The 23400-nt window shown below is 37.3% G+C and overlaps 1 protein-coding gene across 2 annotated transcripts; it reads right to left on the bottom strand.

Annotated features, from left to right (window-relative positions):
- Window positions 1-8161: 8161 nt before the first annotated feature.
- Window positions 8162-22306, bottom strand: LOC145061140 (yacP-like NYN domain protein). Of its 2 annotated transcripts, XM_079008531.1 has the most exons (10): window positions 21937-22304; window positions 21621-21692; window positions 21333-21460; window positions 21088-21248; window positions 19955-20024; window positions 19775-19829; window positions 19516-19599; window positions 19226-19264; window positions 8659-8705; window positions 8162-8561 (listed from the first exon to the last, which is right to left on the bottom strand). In XM_079008531.1, exons 1-10 carry the CDS (start codon window positions 22057-22059, stop codon window positions 8450-8452), a joined length of 891 nt encoding a protein of 296 aa, XP_078864657.1. In that variant the 5' UTR covers window positions 22060-22304; the 3' UTR covers window positions 8162-8449. The 2 variants fall into 2 exon arrangements, with proteins under 2 accessions (XP_078864657.1, XP_078864658.1); XM_079008532.1 differs by lacking the exons at window positions 8162-8561; window positions 8659-8705 and adding an exon at window positions 8712-16875 and having other exon boundaries at window positions 21937-22306.
- Between the last annotated feature and the right edge of the window lie 1094 nt (window positions 22307-23400).

The following is a 23400-nucleotide window of genomic DNA, read 5'->3' as shown; positions in this document are numbered from 1 at the left end:
TTTAGGTATTTCCGGTTCGAAAGGGAAGGGCCCGGCTTGATCACAATGCATCCACCCATGTTTTCGCAACTTCATGATTTTGGAATTGTATTTTGATAACTATTTTAACTCTGATATACTTTTGACTGATTGGAAAGCATAAATGAAGTTTATGGTTGAATTAAAAATGAAAGTTTTACCTTATAATTTTTGGGATGTTTCAAGTTGGTATCAGAGCCTTGCTTCGAGGGATTCAGGCACACTCTCGGGTGTAATTGAACTCAAACTGAGAAATTGATAATCTTTTGAAAGAAAAACAAATTCTAAAAAGATTTTTATAAAGAAAAAGGTGGTGTGATGCGTGCAATCAGCCGAGCTCAAGAAAGTGATTCCCAGAATACCCATACATGTTTGTTAGGATATATGTCATGAGAATTACATGCTAGAATATGGCTAAGGATCTGCTCAGGATTTCATGATTAGGATAGATGCCTTTATATGTCTATTGTTTGAGCTTTTAGAACTACACGCTAGTATGGATTTCTGATGATTGGGATAGAATGGCCTAATTAGGTGATGTGTTGGTTAGTTTTTCTGATGCTCAAATATTACATGCTTTGTGCTTTGTGGGAATTATACTAATGTTAGCTAGTTATTTCATGAATATGTTAATTTGCATGCTGAAAACGTCAAATAATCTCATAGTGATGGACTGAGTCTAACCATTGTAGGGTTGAGTCTTTTACTCGAAGGATTGTCGAAGCTTTGTTGCATGTGATTATATTCATGAAGTAGTTAGCTGACATTTGTGGGGGTTCTTCAGCAGATGATGGCAGGGTGACGATGAGGAACCCAGGAGAGCCTACGAGGTGTTTTGGTGGGTATGAATGCGCTGTTCAGGTATTTAGAGTACCAAATTGAGAAAGTGACTTAAAAGATTTAGGATAATTCTTGAGGAAAGTATGGATAGGTGCGGAAGGTAGTATTGGGCTGGTAATACTGGAACCACAGGATCCATACTTGAATCAAGGATGGTCACGGAGAATCTAGGAAGCATGTGGGATGACGATTCCTTGAGTATGTTTTGATTATTGCATGGTTGCTTATCAGTATGGTGATGAGTACTCATGGCGGAAGGTATGGTTCAGGCTCAGGTGCTAACATTGAGTCGATGGATGAGTGGATGCAGGAGATCATCTAGTTCACCCGCAGTATTTTGGAGCAGACTCTTGTGATATTTTGTATAAGGAGGGATCATGGAGACTATGCAGGAGCATCTGGACGCACATCACTCTGGGATTATGGAGTTGCTGGATGAGCGAATTAGGGAATTCTGGGCCGAGATTGTGATAGGACAGTTGGGAGCACGAACACCCCCATTTTGGGAGTTCAAGGCTTGTGAAGCTCCAAAGTTCTTTGGGGCTAAGGACCCCATCACTAGCAGCCAATGGATCGCTGACATGGAGAATACTCAACGGATGAGCTTCTGCCTTGAGGGGGCGAAAGTGGGAATTGTATCTTGTCTTTTGAGGGACCGAGCTTTTTATGGGTGGGAGGAGATCGGTAGTGCATTGGGATCCGAGGCCGATATGGCCATGTCTTGAGAGGAGTTTTTTTACGAGATTCCAGGAGGAGTTTGCACCAACAATTGGGGTGCAGCAGCTGGCGAGGTAAGTTTCAGGACCTTCGTCAAACTACTGAGACTGTGGCAAAAATCACTTCCAAGTTTCGGGAGAGGGCTTTGTAGGTTCTGTAGTATGCAACGGACAAAGAGATGAAGAAGGTGAGGTATCATGATATACTGAAGGATGGCATCAGGGAGTTCGTGAGCTTGTTAGGGAGTAAAACCCTGAATGATATGATTGATAGAGCTCGAGAGCGGGAGATTAATTTGGAGCACCTCATAAAGAGGAAGTCAAAGCAGTTTCAGATTGTAGTGGGCCAGGAAAAAGGGCCCAAGACTCAGGATTCACTTCTGGAAAGCCATAAGGGTCGGGGCCGTTGTGCCAAGTGTGGGAGGACACATGAGGGATACTGTCAGGAGACAGGGAGTGGATGTTTCATTTGCGGTCAGATGGGTCATTTCAGTAGGGATTTCCTTTGAGGATTGGTTTTGATGTGGTTTCACTACAATCAGGTGGGCCACAAGAAGGCCAATTGTCCAGGGCTGATGAGTGGAGCAGCGAGGGCACCTGTTCTAGCTACTTTCAGGATCACTGACGGTCGTGAGGGAAAGTCGGAATCCCCAATAGTAAGGAGTCGAGCATTGCAGCCTTAGTCATGAGAGACCTGTGTTTCATCAGATGTTATCGCGGGTATGCGACCTTTTTCTTTCCTCATTCCTTATTATTCGTATATTTGCTCTTGAATCATATGCTTATATTGTTGGATTAGTGTCTAAGTCCATAACTATATTTGGTATGCACTTGACCCGACTCGACATGGTCCATTTGGGTTGCATGGCACCATGCATTTGGATAGACTAAAATGAGAGAAATAACACTTAAGGTTTGGTAATAGATTATATGTTCTAATATATTAATAAGATTATTTAATTAGTATTGATCAAGAATTAATTTGGAATTAATTAAGTGATCAAAAGGAGACTAATTAAATATATGGGTTGATTGTGTAAATTATCCATACCTGTATAGTGGGCTAATGCTCCATGGATTATCAAGTTGGCCTAAAACCCATAGGATGCTCCATGGTGTTTTTGTACCCATGGATCATGGAAATGAAAGGCCATGACAATTAGGGTTTACATGGTGTAACCCTAATTGTGACACACTCGGCCACCATGAGAGACTATGAACGAATGGTTAGGGCTATAGCCAATTTCATGAAGTGTATCATTTCTCTCTAAGTTATTCCATGTGCATTTGATGTTGTGTGAACCATTTGAGGTGTGATACTTAGGGCACTAGGCTCTCAAGCTTCATGGAGTCAAGCTACATCAACAAGGTATGTATATCTATCTAGCTTATTACCCAAGTATCAAAAGATTGTATGCTAGTTAGGGTAATACCTTGGAATATTCATATTCACATGTATAATAGAGAAAACATAAATCCAAGGTATTTAGGGTTGCATGTACACTTTGGAGTGTTAGAATGCTCAAAACCCAACATATATGTGTAAGGCATTGTCTTTAGTTTAGTTTCTCTATAATTTCTTGGTTAATATTATCAAGGGTCATTATATGCCATTATGCATGCTGAGAGTGATGTGTGGGGCATGTCTTGTTGAGCTGGATTTAGTTTATTAGGCATTTTGTTGTGGGATATTGGTAGAAGCGAATTAAGAGTACGCTTGGAAGATCAGTAGTCAGATCATCACATTAGTTCAGTGATGAGGTAGAGGAAGTTGTAGTGCAAGTTTGTTTGACTATTGGAATTCAAGATAGATGGGGGGTGTAAGGGATTGATCAGGATTTGAGTGCAGGAGAGTTGTTGCAGGGTCAATATTCTCAAGACATAGGGGTGGTCCTTGCATCAGAAGCTTGAGGAAAAGATCTCATGGAGGTTGGTTGTCCCTTCTTGTGACAATGAAGTCAGGATTCAAAAGTACTTATGTCGCTCAGTATGGAGGGCAGTTGTTTATTGAAGGAATTTTGGGTCTGATCGTTACCGTTACTAGGGAAGGATCGGTGGCGAGTGGGTGATGATGTTGGGCGCGTAGGTTTGTTCAGACACTAGATCTGTCAAGAATATTTGAAATTGTATCGGTTGGATATGGGTAGAATGCATGGATCCTTCGGTAAGTGGAATGTTGGGTTGGTGATCCGTCAGTTCCGGTAAAGGGGTTCATCATTCGTTGTCTTTAGTAAGGTTGGACACGTGTAGTTAAATCCAAGTGGGGGAGAACCTTTTGGATTCTGGGGATAGAATCATGTGTGGAACCAAGAGGAGTTCCACATCCTAGTCGAGAAGGAAGCCAGTTCAAGCAGCGGCCTGGATAGAGGTTGTGCAAGGTTGGGGGTTCAGAAACTTTCAACGATAGGCTGTCACGTTCATGGTAATGCATAGAAGATATGTGTTTGGATCCATGTTGAGGGTTATGTTAGAGCCTCTCTGCCTGTTCTTGTCTGATGAAGGCTCTAGGGTTCGAAACATGACCCGAACACCTAATTTGGGATACAATTAATGTGGTTTGACCCGTGTTTGATCATGGGATGGTATGGTGGATGGAAAGCAAGACCAAGAGTTGGGCTCATGGCTGATAGGGGAGTGTTGTAATACTATGGGGTAACCGTATGTTAGAGCCTCTCTGCATGTTCTTGTCTGATGAAGGCTCTAGGGTTCGAATCATGACCTGAACACCTGATTTGGGATACAGTTAATGTGGTTTAACCCGTGTTTGATCATGGGATGGTATGGTGGATGGAGAGCAAGACCAAGAGTTGGGCTCATGGTTGATAGGGAAGTGTTGAAAGACTACGGAGTAACCGTAGCATACATAAGGACGATAGGCCGTTGGGGAATTCTTGTAAGTCTGCGGTATAGTCGTAGCATTCACCAGGATAAGGTAGGCCATGGTAGGAGTGTTTGTTGGGCTGATTGAGGATCAACGCATACCTAGGTTGAGGTGGACAGTATTGTTGGAGGATTTCTCTTGTTTTAGTATGAGGATTGTTGGATCCAAGGCGAGGTTAGGCATGTGCAGCACTCGTTTGGGTGAGACTCGTGGGCAGGGCCCGTATGGTTATAAAGAGTGGGTGAGACATGGTGGGAATTGGCTTGAGCAAGGTATTAGATAACGTTTAGAGTGGGATAACTTTGTGGTCAGTGGTTGGTATCAGTGTGATGGTTAGGCCAGGGTAGCTCTTATCAGCTAGACTCTTACTCGGAACCTTATGGTGGGACCAGGTGTGAGACTGTTAGTCTGAGCGGTTGATTGAGGATTCTATATCTCAGTTCAGTAGGAGGTTACCATGGAATCAAAAGATTTTGAATAGATGCAAGTGTGAATCTTTGGATTTCGGAATGTGAGTCATGTTATGGGTTGGAACAAAGGTTGGGGCTCATGTTGGGAGTCGCCTTTTCTTTTATGAAACATCTTCTCAACAACAAGTTATGGTTAAGGATTTTGGCTGCTAAGGGTATCGGTTGGAAAATTTAGGATCCGAAGGATGTCTTTCAGTTTAGATTGCAGAAAGAAGACTTATTGATTGTGTTTCAGAATGGTTCTGCCTATGAGGAGGCCAGGTAGAGTTTTGATGATTTCGAACTTATAACAATAAAGTTATGGTTTTTCTTTATTGAGTAAGTTAGTGGATCAATAATTCATTCTCCATCATGACATATGATTTCGGGTAAGGTTGAGTTTCGATGGTAGCATTGGAAGGTCGTCGTGTACATAAGTCAACCTTTTCATCAAAGCATGGTTTAAGAGGAATTGGTTAGATCGTATGGTCGCCAAGAAGGTAGTAAGGAGTGATTTCAAGGGTGGAATCCAATTTAAGTGGGGGAGAGTTATAACACCCTGTTTCGAATCGTTCCATAATTCGGGGTTGTGACCCGAAGGTCAGCTATCATAAGGCTTCGGGGCTTGGGGAAGGGAGTTTTAGACCCATTTGGATGTGTGTAATGTAGATTAGATGAACCAAGAGTTTGGTTTGTGCTTTGGAGCCTAATGATATAATAGTAAAGTGATGGTTTAGGACTTTCATAAATTTAGGATTTAATTTTGGAAGGTTTTAAGGCAAAAGAGAGTTGATAGGATTGTAGAGCTTCTCGTTACCTTTCCGTGGATTTAAGGGTCGTTGAAATCGGAGTTAGAACGAAGAAGTTATGGCCTTCGAAAGTTAGGAGGTTTTAAGGCTAAGTTGACTACGTTGGGCGTACAGGATGTACATTGGGCATACTTGGTTGCAGTAATCGTGAAGGTTGATTTGTGTACACTGGGCATACCATATGTACGTTGGGCATACGCGACCCAGACTCAAACCCTAATTTAGGGTCTTAGACCCTATTTAAAGGTCTTAACTCATCTTCAAACCCTCTTACCTACAGCTTCCGTCCCCTCTAACCCTAACATCGAAACCCTAGCCCCCATTTGGAAAGATTTTAAGCATTGGATTGGTTTTTGTGGATATTTGGTGCCTTTAGAAGAAGAACTCCTTGGAGAAGTGTTGGTTGTCTTAGAGCTTGGGGATCTAGGCTATGTTCTTCTTGTCTTGGAGCTTGGGGATCCAGGCTTTGGTAAGGAACAATGTTATCCATTTGAAATCTTTACACCCATGAGTATAAAGTAAGCAAAGAGTCATGGGTCACCACTGCAAAATGCCTAAAAGACAACCAACAAAATCCAATTTTAAGGAATTTCAAAGAAAATCAAGTTTCTTTTGGTAATAACGTTTTCTTTAGAGGTTATATGATTTGGTATCATGTTTAAATTTGATATCTTCGTAGGAGTAAGTTAATAATATCTAGTTCCAAATATATAAGTCGATAATACGATCTGAATCCACATACCAACCACATTTCTTAATGACACATTCTTTTAAGGGTTTCTAAGATAAGTTATCACTAAATTTTGGAAAGAATTTTTTTTTTTAATTTTTTCAAGTTGCCAATAAAGGCATTTTATATTTTAAATGTATAATCAACTCATGTTTAATGTATCTTTACATGTTATCTCAGGTTGAACATGTCACTCCTCTTTAATTTTACATTTTTGGTCTAAATTTTAAATTTTGTTACAAATTTAATTTGAACATTAAATTTTATTAACAATTCGTCCTAAATTTAGTTTGATGTACAAATTTATTTTTCTACAACTTTGTAAGACATTTTTTAGATTTTTTTACAACCATTTTAGATTTCTTGTGTTCTTAATTTTTTTTTGTTGTTTCTTCATTAATCGTTTTTTCACTCCTCTTTAATTTTTTTTTATTGTTTTTTCATTAATTGTATTACAACATCTTAGAACTTTTTATTAAAAAAAAAAAAAAAAAAAAAAAAAAAAAAAAATTCAGAGCAAAAATGGAGAAAAGAACAACCGTTGATCTACCAGCATTCAGAAAAGCCATTTTATTTTGCTTATATGCAGAAAAAACTTTTATATTTGCAATTACTTTTCAGATTTACCCAAGTATCTATTACTTTTAAGAAGTTACTGTTGTTTTATGACATGACATTTATTTTTTCGTTTTTAGATTAACATGGAAAAAAAAAATAAACAATGTCATTTACTTTGGCTTGAGTAATGAAATGATCATTGAACAAATGATCTATTTCTCATAGTTTAGCTTAGATAACAAACGTTACTTATTTTTGTTTTCTTGTTACCCTAAAATGGAAAAGATAAACATGTCATAAAACAACCGGTAATTTCATAAAATAAAAAAATAGAAAAAATAAGAAAAAAAAACTCAGATATTTAGGCTAATGTGAAAAATAACCGAAAATATAAGTTTTTCTGCATATAAACGTTTTTTTTTAATGTAGCTAAATGGTTTTGCTTTTCTACAATTTGCCCAAAAATTTATTACTTGTTACATGTATTTACAAAAAAGTTATAAACTTTTTCATATTTTTTAATACGTTTTATACTTTTCTTACAACTTTTTTTACATTTCTGTACAACTTTTCTATAACTTTCATACAACCCTTTCTAAACTTAACATCTTAAAAATATTTCATATATTTTTTATAACTTTTTTATACTATTTTTTATAATAATTAAAAATATTTTTGTTAAAGATAAGTCATATGAAAGTGTAAAACAAGTTTAATACGTTGTGTTGAGAAATTATAGAAAATTTATGAACTTTTAGTTGCTATTAAAATTGAATGTAAGTGTAAAAAAATAAAAAGTTACAAAAGAATGTTGTGAAAGAATTTAAAAAACCTATAAAATTATGAAAAAAAAATTCTTAAAAAACATTCTAGTTTTTTTTTTAAATTATAAAAAAGTAAATTCATAGATTAAAATAAATTTGGGATGAATTCGTAATAAATTTTAATGTTCGTACCAAATCCATAACAAAATTTAAAATCTAGTTCAAAAGTATAAAAATGAAAAGAGGATTAACATGTTCAACATGAGATAGGAGGTAAAGATAAGAAAACAATTTAAAAAATAAAATGCAGTAATTTAAACTCTAGTTCAAAAGTATAAAAAAGAAAAGCAGATTAACATGTTCAACTTGAGATAGGAGGTAAAGATAAGAAAACAATTTAAAAAATAAAATGCAGTAATTACTTGAACCACACATGGACATGAGACATAGTGACATAACTCATACTCATGTGGAACAGCTTCGAGTATCATCTTTCACGGCCAGGCCAAAGCACCTATTGTGCCATTCATATTGCGGATATCCGCCAAATAAAACTTGTAGATACTACTTCCAAATAAGACTTTATTAAAAATGTGTTTGCAGTTTAAATTATGTTAATTTTATAAAGAAATAGAACACATAAGTTGGTGTTTCTTGAAAGGAGAGAACGACACATATTTTGTTTCATTTTATTTTGGTGTCGGTTTCAGAGAGTTTGTTTCTGAGATCCTTGAGAGCATCCACTACCCCAGAATCAAGATTGTGCTTCAACAGTTTACCCTGCACTGATGTTGATCTGAAAGAGTTGCACCACACCACCATTAATGCAAAACATTTATTAAAAAAAACATCATTGGATAAACCCATTAAAGGTATCATTTAATGGAACTCACTTATGTTCTTGAAGCATTCTCTCGACCTCTTTTTGCGAAGTCTTGATCTGAAATTTATTTAAAAAGGATGCAACATGAAACATCAAGATGTCACAGACTTTTTTTGAAGTTATTCTTTGTTCATGTTCGGGTTTTAATTTTGTGTTCAGATAGAGGGGTTTGTGGTTTGTTACAGATTTGATTTAGGTTCTTTGTGATTTAACATTATATTCTGATTTTATCTTTCATGGTTTTTGGTGGTTGAACAACAAAAAAAGGTCATATTAATCAAGGGAATAAAGATAGCGCCACCTGGAATGAAGAAGCTGCAAGGGTGGTTGGACAAAATATAATTGGGTTAATCTTTCATGAAGATAGCGCCACCTTTACATCTATATTTACCTTTGCTTTGAGAGGCTTTGTAAATGTGGATATATAAATATGTATGTATCATAAAGCCTACTTTAATAATCTTTCATGGTTTTTGATGTTTTTACGGTTTAAACCTAAAAATAATTTCTCCAAACTGTTCCAACTTTTTTTTTTTATTTTGGCATTCTTAGCAGGTTTACCGGTAATACAAAAAAAATCTAAAAAACACACTTTTTTTTTATCAGAAACATGTCACATTGTTGTTGTTGCTTATGGTGTTCTTGATGGAGGAAGATGGAAAACCACCAAGGGTGTGTAATAGCTTCAAACCATCACACCCTTTCACCCTCTACATCTATATTTACCTTTGCTTTGAGAGGCTTTGTAAATGTGGATATATAAATATGTATGTATCATAAAGCCTACTTTAATAATCTTTTCCAGAAGGAAGAAAAAAAAAAAAAAAAAAAAAAACTTTTTTAATAATCTTGTTCGGTGTTATATATAGCTATATAATAACGTTACCACGTTGGAAAAAAAACGTTTTCTTTTAACCCTACAGCATTTGGGAAAACTACCAGCAAACCAGATAGAAAATGTTCGAAAAGTTTTGGGGTTTTTGGGAAAAAAAAACCATAAAAACATCAAACTCATGGGCCTTTTATGGAATTAACCCAATATATTTCGACAAAAAGAAAAAAGCAATACTTTACAACAAAAAAATGAGTAATTAGACAAATATTTTGATGTTTATACATTATTCATTGTATTCATATAAATATGATAAGGTATTGTGCATTTTACTGAAAAAGGTAAACCAAAAACAAAGAAGTGAAAATAAACTGAGTTTTAACTTTTCTTTATAGAAATGCCACACTTGCTGCTAAACCTCCAATTCACTACATTTATGCCAGGAGGGGTAAATCATGAAATCCAGCTCAAAAGGAAATAGCGCCCTAGTCAGTTTAGGGTAAAATTGGTAGTTTACCTTTTTAGTAGTATGTTGTTGTGCTATTAGTAGTGGAAGTCAGTGGGAGAGGCATGTAGTTTAGGGTAAAATTGGTGGTTTACCTTTTTAGTAGTATGTTGTTGTGCTATTAGTAGTGGAGAGGCATGTTTTAAGAGATTGGAATCTTCTTGGTCGAATAGCTAGAGAGTCTATCTTGTTCTTCAATTGTTCATGAATCTGTTATGAACTCACTTAATCTAATGAGTAATACACAACAACAACTTGATGTAAGGAACAAAATACAATTCCTTCACTATTACTCGAATGAATCAAGAACAAAAGGTTAGGTTGGTTAGCTGATTCGAGATAGCTACTCTCCCACAGAAAATAATTCCAGATTTTACACAAAAGATTCATTACCTACCCCCTCTTATATTATCTGTCTTAACAACCAAAACAATATAAAATACCCATAATGCCCCTGTGACTAATCAAGATGCTCTTGATTAGATGATTTCCCCAAACTACCCGTTCTCTAAATTAAGGTGACCGAAGTGGGTGCATAACAATACCCTACCCCTAAAGATTCACCTTGCCATTACTTATAAATTTTCTCTAATCTTTAAAAACAGAGCTTGTGTCTCCCTCATGGTTGTCAAAATCGTGATCCTGATCGTAGGATCATACAATCCTAGGTATGAAAAACGATCTGGATCGTAAAAGGATCGTATTTGGGGTAGGATTGCAGGTAGGATCGTAAGATCATAGGTAGGATCGAGATCCGATCCGATCCGATCCGATCCTACCTTCCTTTGATTTTATTTTATTTTTTTTATTTTTTATTTTTTTTGCAAATGAAAATAATTTTTTGCCACTTTATGTCTTTTACCATTTATAATTTTGTGTTGTGACTTATGACTAATATTTTGAAGTTTTTATAACTTTTGAATGAAAAATTAAATGTTTGAAATATTTTTCATGTTTAAAAATTATAAATTAAAATTATGTTTTATTTTGTGGGATCTTAAGATCCCGATCCCGATCTTGCAAACCCAAAAATGATCCTACGTAGGATCCCGATCTTGACAACCTTGGTCTCCCTTTGCCTGTTGTATAGATCTATTTTCTGTTCTTTCAACCATTTTCCCTCCAGCCACCTATACCACGACATAGTGCTATAGTTCAACTCTAGGGACCAGGATATGTCTAATCTCCACTGCACTACAGTTCCATATTTGAAAACAACACACTGTTGATATACAACAACAAATGTAACAAGATTCCCAATGTTGCCCTCTTCAGTCTCTATACCATTGTTGCTTGATAAGGGTGGGCTCCCGTAACTCAGTCTCCTTCATATAACTCAGTCTCCTTCATATTCCTCAACTGTCCAAAAGCATACTCATCACTAGCATCAAACATATATGGACCCTCATACCCTTCCTTCTTCAACTTTTTGAGGAACCTTAGAGTTTTCCACAACCTTCTTTCCTTCTAAAGTAATGTAATAGATGTCATTATTTTCATATTTCAAACGTGTTACTTCACCACTTTTGGATAGAAATTCTTGGAATGGAGGGTATGAAGAATAGATGTCCCTCCATTGCTCGGGAAGTGCCCTCAAAGTCGGACGGACCTTTGATAAGGCAGTAATAGGTCTTGGGCTGCTATACCTTGCTCGGGCATGACACTCATAATCATCTTCCTTACAACTTTTGTTCTCTCACCAGACTTGAAGAACATATGCCCGGTCCTACAAGGTTTGATTCCTTGACAACCATCTTGTGCTACACAGTTCCTCCTCTCCTCTGTGAAGCCAAGCAAACACAAAAACAGCTCCCGGTAAGTGTAGCTGCAGATCGCCCTCCTCCAGCAGCAGCATACATGTGGATAACACAATAGGGTCAAGATTTTCATACCAAAAACAACATTTTCCATAAAATCAACAAACAATCTCCATCCCTTTGGATTCCCATCAAAATGCCGCCCTGATTTTGATACAAGGGACTTGTTTAGGTACCCAATCCCATCTTTGAGTACCCAATTGACTCGGTTCTTCAACCTTTTACTCCAACAGTCGCCGATTTCAATGGGCATCCACTCAGAACACTGTGTATGGTCACTGCAACCATTGTGGTATAGGTCACCTACCATCTCAGTGCCCAAATCAACCTAACAGGTCCAACTCTCAAGCTAATATCGCCACCTATTCTGATTCTGCATCTACATCAGCAGCCAACTCTGAAGCATATCATGCTAATGACTCACTGTTTGTTGGTGACGGTAACCTTCTTCCCATTCTTCATATTGGTTCATCAAAATATTTTTCTCCTAACAAAATCTTTAATCTTACAAATGTTCTCCATGTTCCTCAACTTCACAAGAATCTTTTATCTGTCCAACAATTTTGTCAAGATAATGATGTTTATTTTGAGTTTCACACTTCTTTCTTTGTTGTGAAGGACGAGGCTACCCATACTATCCTTCTTTCGGGTCCAAGCAATAACGAGCTCTACTCGCTTCGTCTTCCTCAACTCAAGACCCCTTCCCAAGCTCGCCTTCACAGCCATCAAAGCTTCGTCTGTCACTTGGCATCAACGTCTCGGTCATCCACACGAGCGAGTTTTTAATTCTATTGTTTCTAGTTGTTGTTTGCCAATTTCTACAAAACTCAGTTCCTCTTTATGTACTTCTTGTCAGTTGTGCAAATCATCTAAGCTTTCATTACATAACTCTACTTTTCATAGTAATAAAATTTTAGATCTGGTTTATTGTGATGTTTGGAGACCCTCTCCCACAATCTCTTCTGAAGGTTATAAATATTCTCTTATGTGTTGATCATTACAATAGATACATGTGGTTTTACCCACTTGCACAAAAATCTGATGTTTACTCTACATTTACAAATTTCACTACTATGGTTGAACGACAATTCAACACCAAACTCAAAAGTGTACAAACCGATTGGGGAGGGGAATTCCGTCCTCTCACTTCCTTGTTCACAAACCTTGGCATCATTCACCAACTCTCTTGCCCTCATACTAGTGAACAAAATGGAATTGTTGAGCATCGTCATCGCCATGTTGTGGAAACCGGTCTTGCTCTACTTGCCCAATCCCATCTCCCACAACGCTTTTGGCACTTTGCCTTTATAACTGCCGTTTATCTTATAAATCGTCTTCCATCTAGAATCTCCTCCAATAAATCTCCCTTTCAACAAGTCTACAACCGAAAACCGGACTACTTATTTCTTTGTGTTTATGGTTGTCAATGTTTTCCTTATCTTTGTCCCTATAATCGTCACAAGATTGATTTCTGTTCCACACCATGTGTCTTCCTTGGCTACAGTCGTATCCACCATGGTTATCGTTGTCTTGATCCTACTACCAAACGCATAACATAGCCCGCCATGTCCGTTTCAATGAACATGTTTTCCCATTCAACTCTTCACCACCATAACCAAATACTTCCCTTACCCCTCCTTATACCTTTATCTTTCCTACACCACCTCCCACTGTTGATCTCGATCCCGTTTCCACTACCCACTCCAACTCTACAAACACTCACCCACACTCTTTTTCCTCTACCCCATCCCCTCCGCCCCTACCTCGTCCTCGGTCCCAGCCTCCTAATCTTCGACAAAATCCCACACGTACCTCTCGATTTGATCCATCTGCTTATACTTCCACCTGCTCCTCTCCTTCCCAAACTGAACCCACTTCCTTACTGTTGCCAACAAATCTCATGAGTGGCGTCTTGCCATGGCTGAGGAGCTTCAAGTGCTTCTAACGAATGCTACATGGACCTTAGTTCCTTATGTTAAAAATACTAATCTCATTGATTGTAAGTAGGTGTACAGGTTAAAGAAGGATCCAAAAGGCAATGTTACTCGCTACAAAGCACGACTAGTAGCTAAAGGATTTAATCAACAACCGGGTGTTGACTATCATGAAACATTTAGTCCTGTGATAAAGTCAACCACCATTCGGGTCATTCTGTCTCTTACCGTAACCAAGAGCTGGGCTCTTCGACAATTGGATGTGAAAAACGCATTTTTACATGGTGACTTACAAAAAATTGTTTGCATGAAACAACCTCCTGGCTTTGTTGACCCCACCAAACCGGACCATGTATGTCTTCTCCACAAGTCTCTTTACAGGCTCAAGCAAGCTCCACAAGCGTGGTTTAACCGGTTGTCTACCGCTCTAACTGAACTTGGTTTTTCAGGATCCAAAACCGATCCTTCGCTCTTCATCTTCAACTCTGGTGGTACTATTGTTTATGTTTTGGTTTATGTGGACGATATTATTTTCACTGGTAACAACCAGTCAGTCATTGACTGCATCATAAGTCGTCTCAGTTCTACCTTTTCCATTAAAGACCTAGGTCAACTTCATTATTTCTTGAGCATTAAGGTTGTTCATGATAAGGAGAATCTTGTGTTGTCTCAACGGAAGTATATTCTCGAGATTCTTCAATGGTCAGGCATCTCTAACTACAAATTAGCTTGTTCTCCAATGAGTCCCTCTCATGTCTTGACCATTGATGATAGCCCATCGCTTTCTGATCCAACCATGTATCACCAAGTAATTGGCGCTTTGCAGTATGCTACTTTATCCCGCCCAGATATTGCATTTGCTGTGAATAGAATATGTTAGTTTATGCATGCTCCAACAGAAAACCATTGGTCTGTTGTTAAGCGTATCCTATGTTATTTGGAAGGCACAACTGATCTTGGTCTCTTGAATCGTCATCAATCTGTAAACAATTGCAAGCCTTCACAGATGCTCTTTGGCAAGATTCTACTCCCTAACCTGTCCAGGCCTACTCTGACTCTGATTGGGCTGGCTGCCGAGTCGACCGTAGATCCACCGGGGGATTTGCCACATATTTGGGATCTAATCTTGTCTCCTAGACTGCCCGTAAACAAAAGACAGTTTCAAGGTCTTCAACTGAATCTGAGGACAAAGCTCTTGCTGACACTGTTGCAGAATTAATTTGGTTGAAAGCACTCTTGCGTGAACTTGGCATATCGGTTCCGTTTCCTCCTACTCTTTGGTGTGACAATATAGGGGCTACATATCTATCCGCCAACCCTGTTTTCCATGCCCGCACTAAACATGTCGAGGTAGATTTTCACTTTGTTCGTGAGCATGTAGCAAGAAGTCAACTACGAGTTCGATTTATATCTACGGGTGATCAGATTGCGGATGTTTTCACAAAGCCCTTATCTACTCATAGATTTCAGCTCCTACGGTCCAAGTTGCAGGTCGTTCCCCGCCCTCAACTTGCGGGGGAATGTTAGACTATGTAATTTTAAGTTATAATAAGTAAAAAGGGTATCGAAGTGTAATATTCTACTCTTTATATAGAGTTCATATGTAATTCTGTAGGAATATACAAAATTACACGGTTTGACTTTTGGAAAGAAAGAACAAAATGATTTATTTTCCTTCCACTTTTCTCCAACTCGGGAGTCGGAAACACGAAAGAAAATTTTGTTTTCCTTTCTTTTCTTTCATGACTTTCTTTTCTCTTCTCTTCTTTTCTTTTGTTAAACTCGGGAACGAGGCGTAAGTGAGAATCAGTACCAAGGTCGCAGATTGTGGGATTGATTTGGTAATCTTTGATTCAATCTCACATGGGTTTAAGTTCTCTTCATGCTTAACTATTTTAATAAAGATTGGGCTTGATATTAAATTGTTACCTTCTAACGAGTCCCTTTCCTGATTCGTTTATGTGAGCCCAAGGTGTAATTTCGGCCCAATTGTCCACTTTAGGCCCATTTTTGCGAAACCCTAAAAACGTTTCTTCCTGTCCATCATCTAACGGATCTTTTGACTCCCTTGTTATCTCCCTGATACTCTATTGGCGCTCCGATTGCCTTCCGCCATGGAAGATCGACCACCATGGCTCTGCTACGAACATTGAGGATCCGAATCGCCGGATGATTATGGATTTTAGTTCGTCCCAATCTCTAATTGGTCAACGATAGTGTTCTTCGTCATACCAGTAAGCAACATAGCCCTCTAGTGCCGCCACCACAACCTCCAGTTTTTCTTGTTCTGATAATCGATAATCTACAAATCGTCTCTCTGCCTCAAGAACCCAGCCATTGGAATTATTTCCATTAAATAGTGGTATCTTAAGCTTCTTGATTCTCCGGTTGGTTCCTCCGTGGTATCCTGGCGGTGGTGAACTTGGTGGGGGCGGTGTTGTGTAGCTGCTTTCTTGCCCGACTCCCTTCTCCTTTCCAAAGGTAGAGAACAACTCTCTATTCCATGTAGTTATCTCTTCCATTTTCTTTATCAGGAGTGACCCTTGAATTTGAATTTGTTCTTGTAGTTCAACACACACTTCTTTGACTCCTTCTACCATTTCTACCCTCTGAACAGCTCTTGGATCTATTGCTCTGTTACCAATTGTTACGAACTCACTTAATCTAATGAGTAACACACAACAAGAACAACTCGATGTAAAGAACAAAATGCATTTCCTTCATTATTACTCAAATGAATCAAGAAGAAAACGATAGGTTAACTGATTCGAGATAGCTACTCTCCCATAGGAAATAATTCCAGATTTTACACAAAAGATTCATTACCTACCCTCTTATATTATCTGTCATAACAACCAAAACAATATAAAATACCCATAATGCCCCTGTACTAATGAAGATGCTCTTTATTAGATGATTTCCCCAAACTACCCCTTCTCTAAATTAAGGTGGCCGAACTGGGTGCATAACAGAATCATAAGAGAAAGAGTTAGGTACCTTCTTAATACCTTTTTTCCTTATTACTTTTGTGTTCTTGTTTATTATTTGCTGAGTCTGAGGTTCCAGTTTGAGCAAGGCATATCAAAGTGGTATCAGGGCACATCATGGCACCTCTTGTTGTGGCCCAGAGAGTGGATTCCTTGGAAGAAGGGACGGGAGATGTGAGATCAACCATTAGATTATTGATAATCCAAGACCATACATATTGATAGACATAACTGCTATTTATTTGTTGAACAGACAGATTCATGGAAAACACCATGACTATACTTAACAATAAAAACACTCTGGAAAGACCACATACGACGAAGACTTTTTGTTACCATCGGAAAAAGAAGTCCCAACCCTATGAACATAGGAACCAGAAGGGGAAGGAAAGGTATTATCCATGCATATTGACGTGTCCTTTCCATAAAAAAAGATGAAACAACTGATGCAGTTAATTGAAACAATCACACAAATGGCTACTAATAATGGAAAACTTCATGCTACCGTGTCAAAAATGATGTGTGCTCCCAAAATAGGAGAATAGGGGCCGACCACCTCTCATAGAACCGTTGTTGCCTTCTACTCCACCACCTGTCCGACCACCAAAAGGAAAGGCAAGAAACTCAAAGCCATTAAACACTCACACAAACAACGGTGTGTCAAATTGAAGATTCAGAAAGTTAGATACGCCCTTGTTCGATGGCTTTAATCCCAAAGGATGGATTATGAGGATTGAGCGCTATTTTACATTCTATCATTTGATGGAAGAAGAGATGTTAGAAGCGACAGTCGTAGCTTTGGAATTGGAAGGGTACATTCTTCTATGCTATCAGTGAGAGCACAGCACCAGCACAGGAGGACACCGATTAGGAGTTGGGAAGACATAAAACTATTGTTGTTGCGTCAATATAGGTCATCAAAGCAAGATCGCTCTATGAGCAATGGCTTGCCGTCAGCCAAGTTGGAACGGTGGCGGACTACCAGCATAGTATCATAAATTTGCACATTTTATCAGCCTAATTTGCACATTTTATCAGCCTAAAACATCCTTTCACTGCAGGTACTGTGGCAGAGATTTCTTAAGGAGGTTGTGAGACACCATGGGTTCCCGGAATCAATCGTGTCCGATAGAGATACGAGTATTTTCTAGAAAAAATTATTTTGCATGCAAGGTAAAAGCTTGAAGAGTAGTACGGTGAATCACCCACAAACGGATGGGCAATCCAAAGTGGTGAACAAAACATTAGAAACTTATTTGCGGTGTTTTATTCAAGGAGAACCAAAAGAATGGTGAATTCTCGTATAACACATCTTTCCACTCATCCTTAAGGTGCATTCCGTTCAAAGCGCTTTATAGTAGGGAATAAGGATCCTCCCCGTTAGGTCAAATACAAAATAAGAGCCACGATGGTGGCTTTTGGATGAAGTAAAGTTCAACTTACTGCAGCCAGCCCAACAGAAGATGAAGAGCATAGAGTATAAGAAATGCAATGAGATCGAATTTGAGGTGGGGGGATCAGTTAAATTGCAGCAGTGGACAGCACTCATTAGCAAAGTGACCCAATGAGAAGCTATTACTCGTTTCTGTGAGCCCTTTCTCGGGAAGGTTGCATATCGCCTTCAACTCCCTGATTCCTCCATCCCCTATCCACCCTGTCTTTCATGTTTCACGTCTCAAGTAAGGTCATACAGGCCCAAGAGTCGAACACTTGGAATTAAGCCAGGAAATAGGGATGATACTAGAACCGACACAGTTGCTAGGACTTGGAACCAGAAATCAAGACAAAGAAGAGGAAGAACCTCCCGTAAACAGAGGCTACATTGAGGATTTTCACAACATTAACAACTTGTTTCCAGTTTTCCACCTTGAGGAGTACAAGGTGAATCTATGGGGGTAGGGTAATGCTAAACCTCCAATTCACTACACTTATGCCAGGAAGGGTAAATCAGGAAATCCAGCTCAAAAGGAAATAATGCCCTAGTCAGAAAAAAGTAAAATTGGTAGTTTACCATTTTAGTAGTTTGTTGTGCTGTTATTAGTAGTGGAAGTCAGTTAGTGGGAGAGGTATGTTTTGAAAGATTGGAATCTTCCTGGGAGGGTCTAGCACCTTGAATAGCAAGAGAGTCTCTATCTTGTTATTCTATTGTTCATGAATCATATGAGAAAGAGTAAGACACCTATTAAATCCTTTTTGCCTTATAATTTTTTTGTTCTTGTTTGTTATTTGCTGAGTATGAGGTTCCAGTTTGAGCAAGGCATGACATTAGCTTGGGCAAAAGAAAGTTAATTATCCAAGATAGAAATTTGGCCAAAGTACATTATCCTTTTATGCAACTTCCCTTTTAATAAATATATTAGAGAGAAGATGAAGATATATATATATATATATATATATATATATATATATATATATATATATATATATATATAAGAGGAAGAGGAATAAGAAAAGAAAAGACCGAATGTTGGACAATAGGATGAGAGGAGGTATAAATTCTACCTCTGAAACTAATGCCTTTGCACTCCAAACGAAAGCCCCCTAAAGAAACCATAACTTTGCATGTCAGAAGGCATTATAAGTAACACAAAAAATAAATGGGACGGGACTGAACAGTCTTTGTAGGACTAGTTTCGCCGATGAGGACATTAACGTCTTTTGTACCGATGAGAGACCATCCCATCTTTCCGGGTCGGACAAAAAGTTATATATATATATATATATATATATATATATATATATATATATAGAGAGAGAGAGAGAGAGAGAGAGAGAGAGAAAGGGTGACATACCGCTCCATGTGCTGCATGTTGCTGACATCGATCAGACGTGACAACCCACACCCTTGGGCACCCATCCTCCCTCAACGCTGCAACCTTTCAAATATGACAGTTCTAATCAATCAATTGAATAAAATCAACTTATAGAGCTATTTTCTATGATGGGGGCATCCATGTCTTTTTTGCATCGTATATTCCATTGAAGTTGGCCTCAGTCCTGGTGTAAAACATGTTTAGTGTAAGAAACAAGGCCTAATAGAAGCATAATCACCTCTTTCTCTATCCATGCATCAGCACAGGTTTCAGTTGAATAGACTATATCAACACTGCAAAATGATACCATCTTATTAGAATGCATCCAAACTCACAGAAAGTTCAACATTTAAGACCATCTGGTAGTAGGCAATTAAAATACCAAAAAATATTAAATATATTAGGTTATGAGTGATACCCAGCAAAATTTTCTTTGTGCATTGGAAGGCCGGACATCATAGCATCAAAAACAACTACCACTTTAACCTCTGTAAATTTTCCAATGCAATAACAAGGCAGAGTTAAAAGTGCACGTCAGAAACCGATGAAAAGATTATAGTACACTATATTAAAATAAAAAAATAATATATATATATATATATATATATATATATATATATATATATATATATCGTGGCGTGTCTTGGAGAGCATTGTTGAATGTATCCTCAATTTTGTTTTTACCACAAATCCAGGTAGGTATGAGCATGGGATGGCAGGAGAAGCAATTTCGCTCTTCTTTTTACAGAAAAGAGTTAAATAGAAGAAATAACTATGTTATTTCATTAATTTGTTTGTTATTGCATTATACTTCCATTTCTTCAGATTACAGCATTGTATACCGAATAATCTCTTCAACTATATCATTTTCATCCAAATACAAAACAATTTAAAAAAAAAAAAATGAAAGTACAATACTATAATTGGGTAGATTATCAAAGTTTAATGCCTTGTAAGAAAAAACTGTAAGTACAATTATGTACTAGAAAGAAATGAATGTAGGATTCTATAATACACAAATAGATGAAAAATACATGCCCAATAAAAGTAAAAAATGACAAGTCTTAGGCTTTTACCCTATATCTTCTACTATATATATATATATATATATATATATATATATATATATATATATATATATATATATATATATATTGTATGAATATGAATTATGACACGATGCCTTTATTGAACACATGCACATGGGTATAAAGGCACCCCTGCTATGTTAACTTTTTATGACATCTAAATCCATGCATCACGTACCCATGCCCTTGCAAGTAAGCTAACATTAGCACTTGCATTTTTGATATAAGTAGAAAGCATGACATGTTTCTTTGAAATATATATATATATATATATATATATATATATATATATATATATATATATGTATCGGAACAAATTTGTAATAAGTTATAGGACCAAGGGGAAAATCTTAGTTGGTTGATTTTCTCTAGTAAGCATTAAGTCAAAAAGAAACAGCCATATGTAGCTTGTGGTTGTGTGATTAAAAATGTTGGCCCCATTAAGTGGAAAAGAAGCAGATACCTCTTAGCATTCCAAAGGTTATGAGCTCATCAACAAGCTTTTGGCGAGCAAGGTCAAGCCTTCCACCCATAAAATGTTTTTTGAGCTTGGGCCAATACCCGCAGACATTATAACCATCAACAAGCAACACAGGGACTGCAGTGTCTATTCCCTGGTTTGTACTGTTGAATAATTTCATAAAATCTCCATAAAAGATTAGATGAACAACTAAATGCAAAAAGTTGAAGGCCACGAAAGAAAATTACTAATAGAGGGTCAAAGTAGGGTCACGATAGAGCTCGGTATCATCATCCGGAAGGTCACCTTTCTCCACCTTCTTCCTCCGGTAACTCGTAGCAGGCTTTGGTGTGCCAGATTTTCTCTTTTGATATTCCTGTTAAGTTCACATTACATCTCACATGATGCTTTATTTCTTTATGGGTTGGCTTGTTGGAAGATTAATAACCTTTTTGCTAGACCCAGGGAGTATACACATACATGATTGGAATTGTAATTTGTAAACAAACAAAATGACCAGACCATTTAGTAATCACCTTCCATAACTTCAAGAACTGCAAATTCTGCTTCACATTTGATGTAATCCTGGCAGGAGCTGGCTCTGAACCCTATCAAAATATAACTTCTTTAAACAATTTCTTAAATGTTATTATCGTTTATTCTTGAATTATCTCCTTTTGACAGCCAATTTTCACTTGTTAGCAGTAATACCAAACTAGGAATTCAAGAGAAGGTATAAGCTTAGTAATCAATCTACTGCCTCCGTAAGATTTCACGATATTGAGTGCAGTAGCACAACCCCATTATTATGTAAAACAAAATATGGAAACGAAAAAAATGGGAAAAATCCACCTTTGGAGATTGGGGATGCTTGTTCTTCTGGGCAACTATCTTGGAAGATGAACCACCACTATTAGCGTATGGCACTACGAAAATTGACGATGAGGCTGAGTTTGCGATTGCGATTGGTATCATGGGTAATCTCTAGTTCTTCAATCTTCTTCTTGTTCTTGAATTCCATGTGCAATCCATAACCTTCTTTCTTGGTTTTCAAATTTTCAGATTGAACTTAATACCCAGATACTTTAAGAAGTTTACTTCTCCATCATAACCAGTGTAATCGTCTGTTTGAATCAAAGAGATTAAAGTTTTCAGCGTTTGCAAAGTACGGTTAACTTTCTCTCCTTTTCCCTCCCTCGTGTCGTCAATGATGCCCCTTGTTCCAGCAACGATTTATCTGTTCAGGGCCTCAGAGAACAAATTACCAAATTCGTCCCTTAACTATTTTTCACAGGCTATATTTAGCCCTTCGATTACCAATGTTGTAAATTTTACTAAAACCAAAGCCATCAACAAAGTCATGGTTACATTAAATGAATAGTCCATGAAAAAAAAATGATCCAAAAATTTACATTTGAGATCTTATCCATGGATTCTTATATGTTTATTGTTAGGAAAGTGTGTAAAATATTCAATAACTTGCTCCGTTACAATATCCCGTTTCTTATATAAAAATATTTAATGTACCGTGATCGACACATTTCAATAATTTATTATGGTCCCTCGTGGAAAGTTACATGTCCCTACAATTGTTCTTTTGTCTTTACACACATCAGTGTCATATTTCTATGAGGGTCTTAGCAAAAAAAAGGATTACGTTGTTTCGGTAAAAATATTCAACCAACTCTAATTCTTTTACCTATTAACATCTTATAAGATTTCACAAAGCCTCAATCACTTAATTTTCGATTTTATAAAAGCTTGTTATATATATATATATATATATATATATATATATATATATATATTTCTAATAAAAGACTCTTTAAGGCGCCACATGTCCCCCTTATACAGCTCTTCAATCCACGTGTCATTTTTTTACATATACACTGATTTCTTTTCCCGCCTACAACATTAAATAACGAAATCAAATAAAATCAGCATGATACTCGAATTGCATTTGATTTCCTTAAAATCAGCATTCAAAATCAAAGATTATCAATGTAATCCCAATAAATCAGTAATTATCTTCTTTCATATTTGACTTGGATAGCATAGTCAGTCGATATCATATAAACCTCAATCCACATTGATTTCAAGAGTATTCCCTTCGATTCATCTTTCTCATTCCCAATTTCCGAGTCATAGCTTTATTTGGTATGTTTTTCAATTCTTTTTGCAATTTCTCCATTCAATATTTTGATCGCCCTCCTTCTCTTAGTGTAATCGACAACGATGCATCAGATTTGTTTTCTGTTTCCATTTTCTTAGTCTTACATTTTGGCTCAATTTACTTTTGGTTGTTGGTTTTTTGTC

The sequence above is a fragment of the Lactuca serriola genome, chromosome 7 (assembly GCF_051521515.1).
Source record: "Lactuca serriola cultivar US96UC23 chromosome 7, Lser_US96UC23_V15, whole genome shotgun sequence".
Classification (NCBI taxonomy): Eukaryota; Viridiplantae; Streptophyta; class Magnoliopsida; order Asterales; family Asteraceae; genus Lactuca; species Lactuca serriola.
This window is presented reverse-complemented; position numbering and strand designations above follow the sequence as displayed.

Coding starts and splice junctions, on each gene's coding strand:
- LOC145061140 (XM_079008531.1), bottom strand. CDS start 22,059: ATGATACCAATCGCAATCGCAAACTCAGCCTCATCGTCAATTTTCGTA. Junction 19,600..19,774: donor ATGCATGGATAGAGAAAGAG/GTGATTATGCTT, acceptor CATATTTGAAAG/GTTGCAGCGTTGAGGGAGGA. Junction 8,562..8,658: donor AGAATGCTTCAAGAACATAA/GTGAGTTCCATT, acceptor CAACTCTTTCAG/ATCAACATCAGTGCAGGGTA.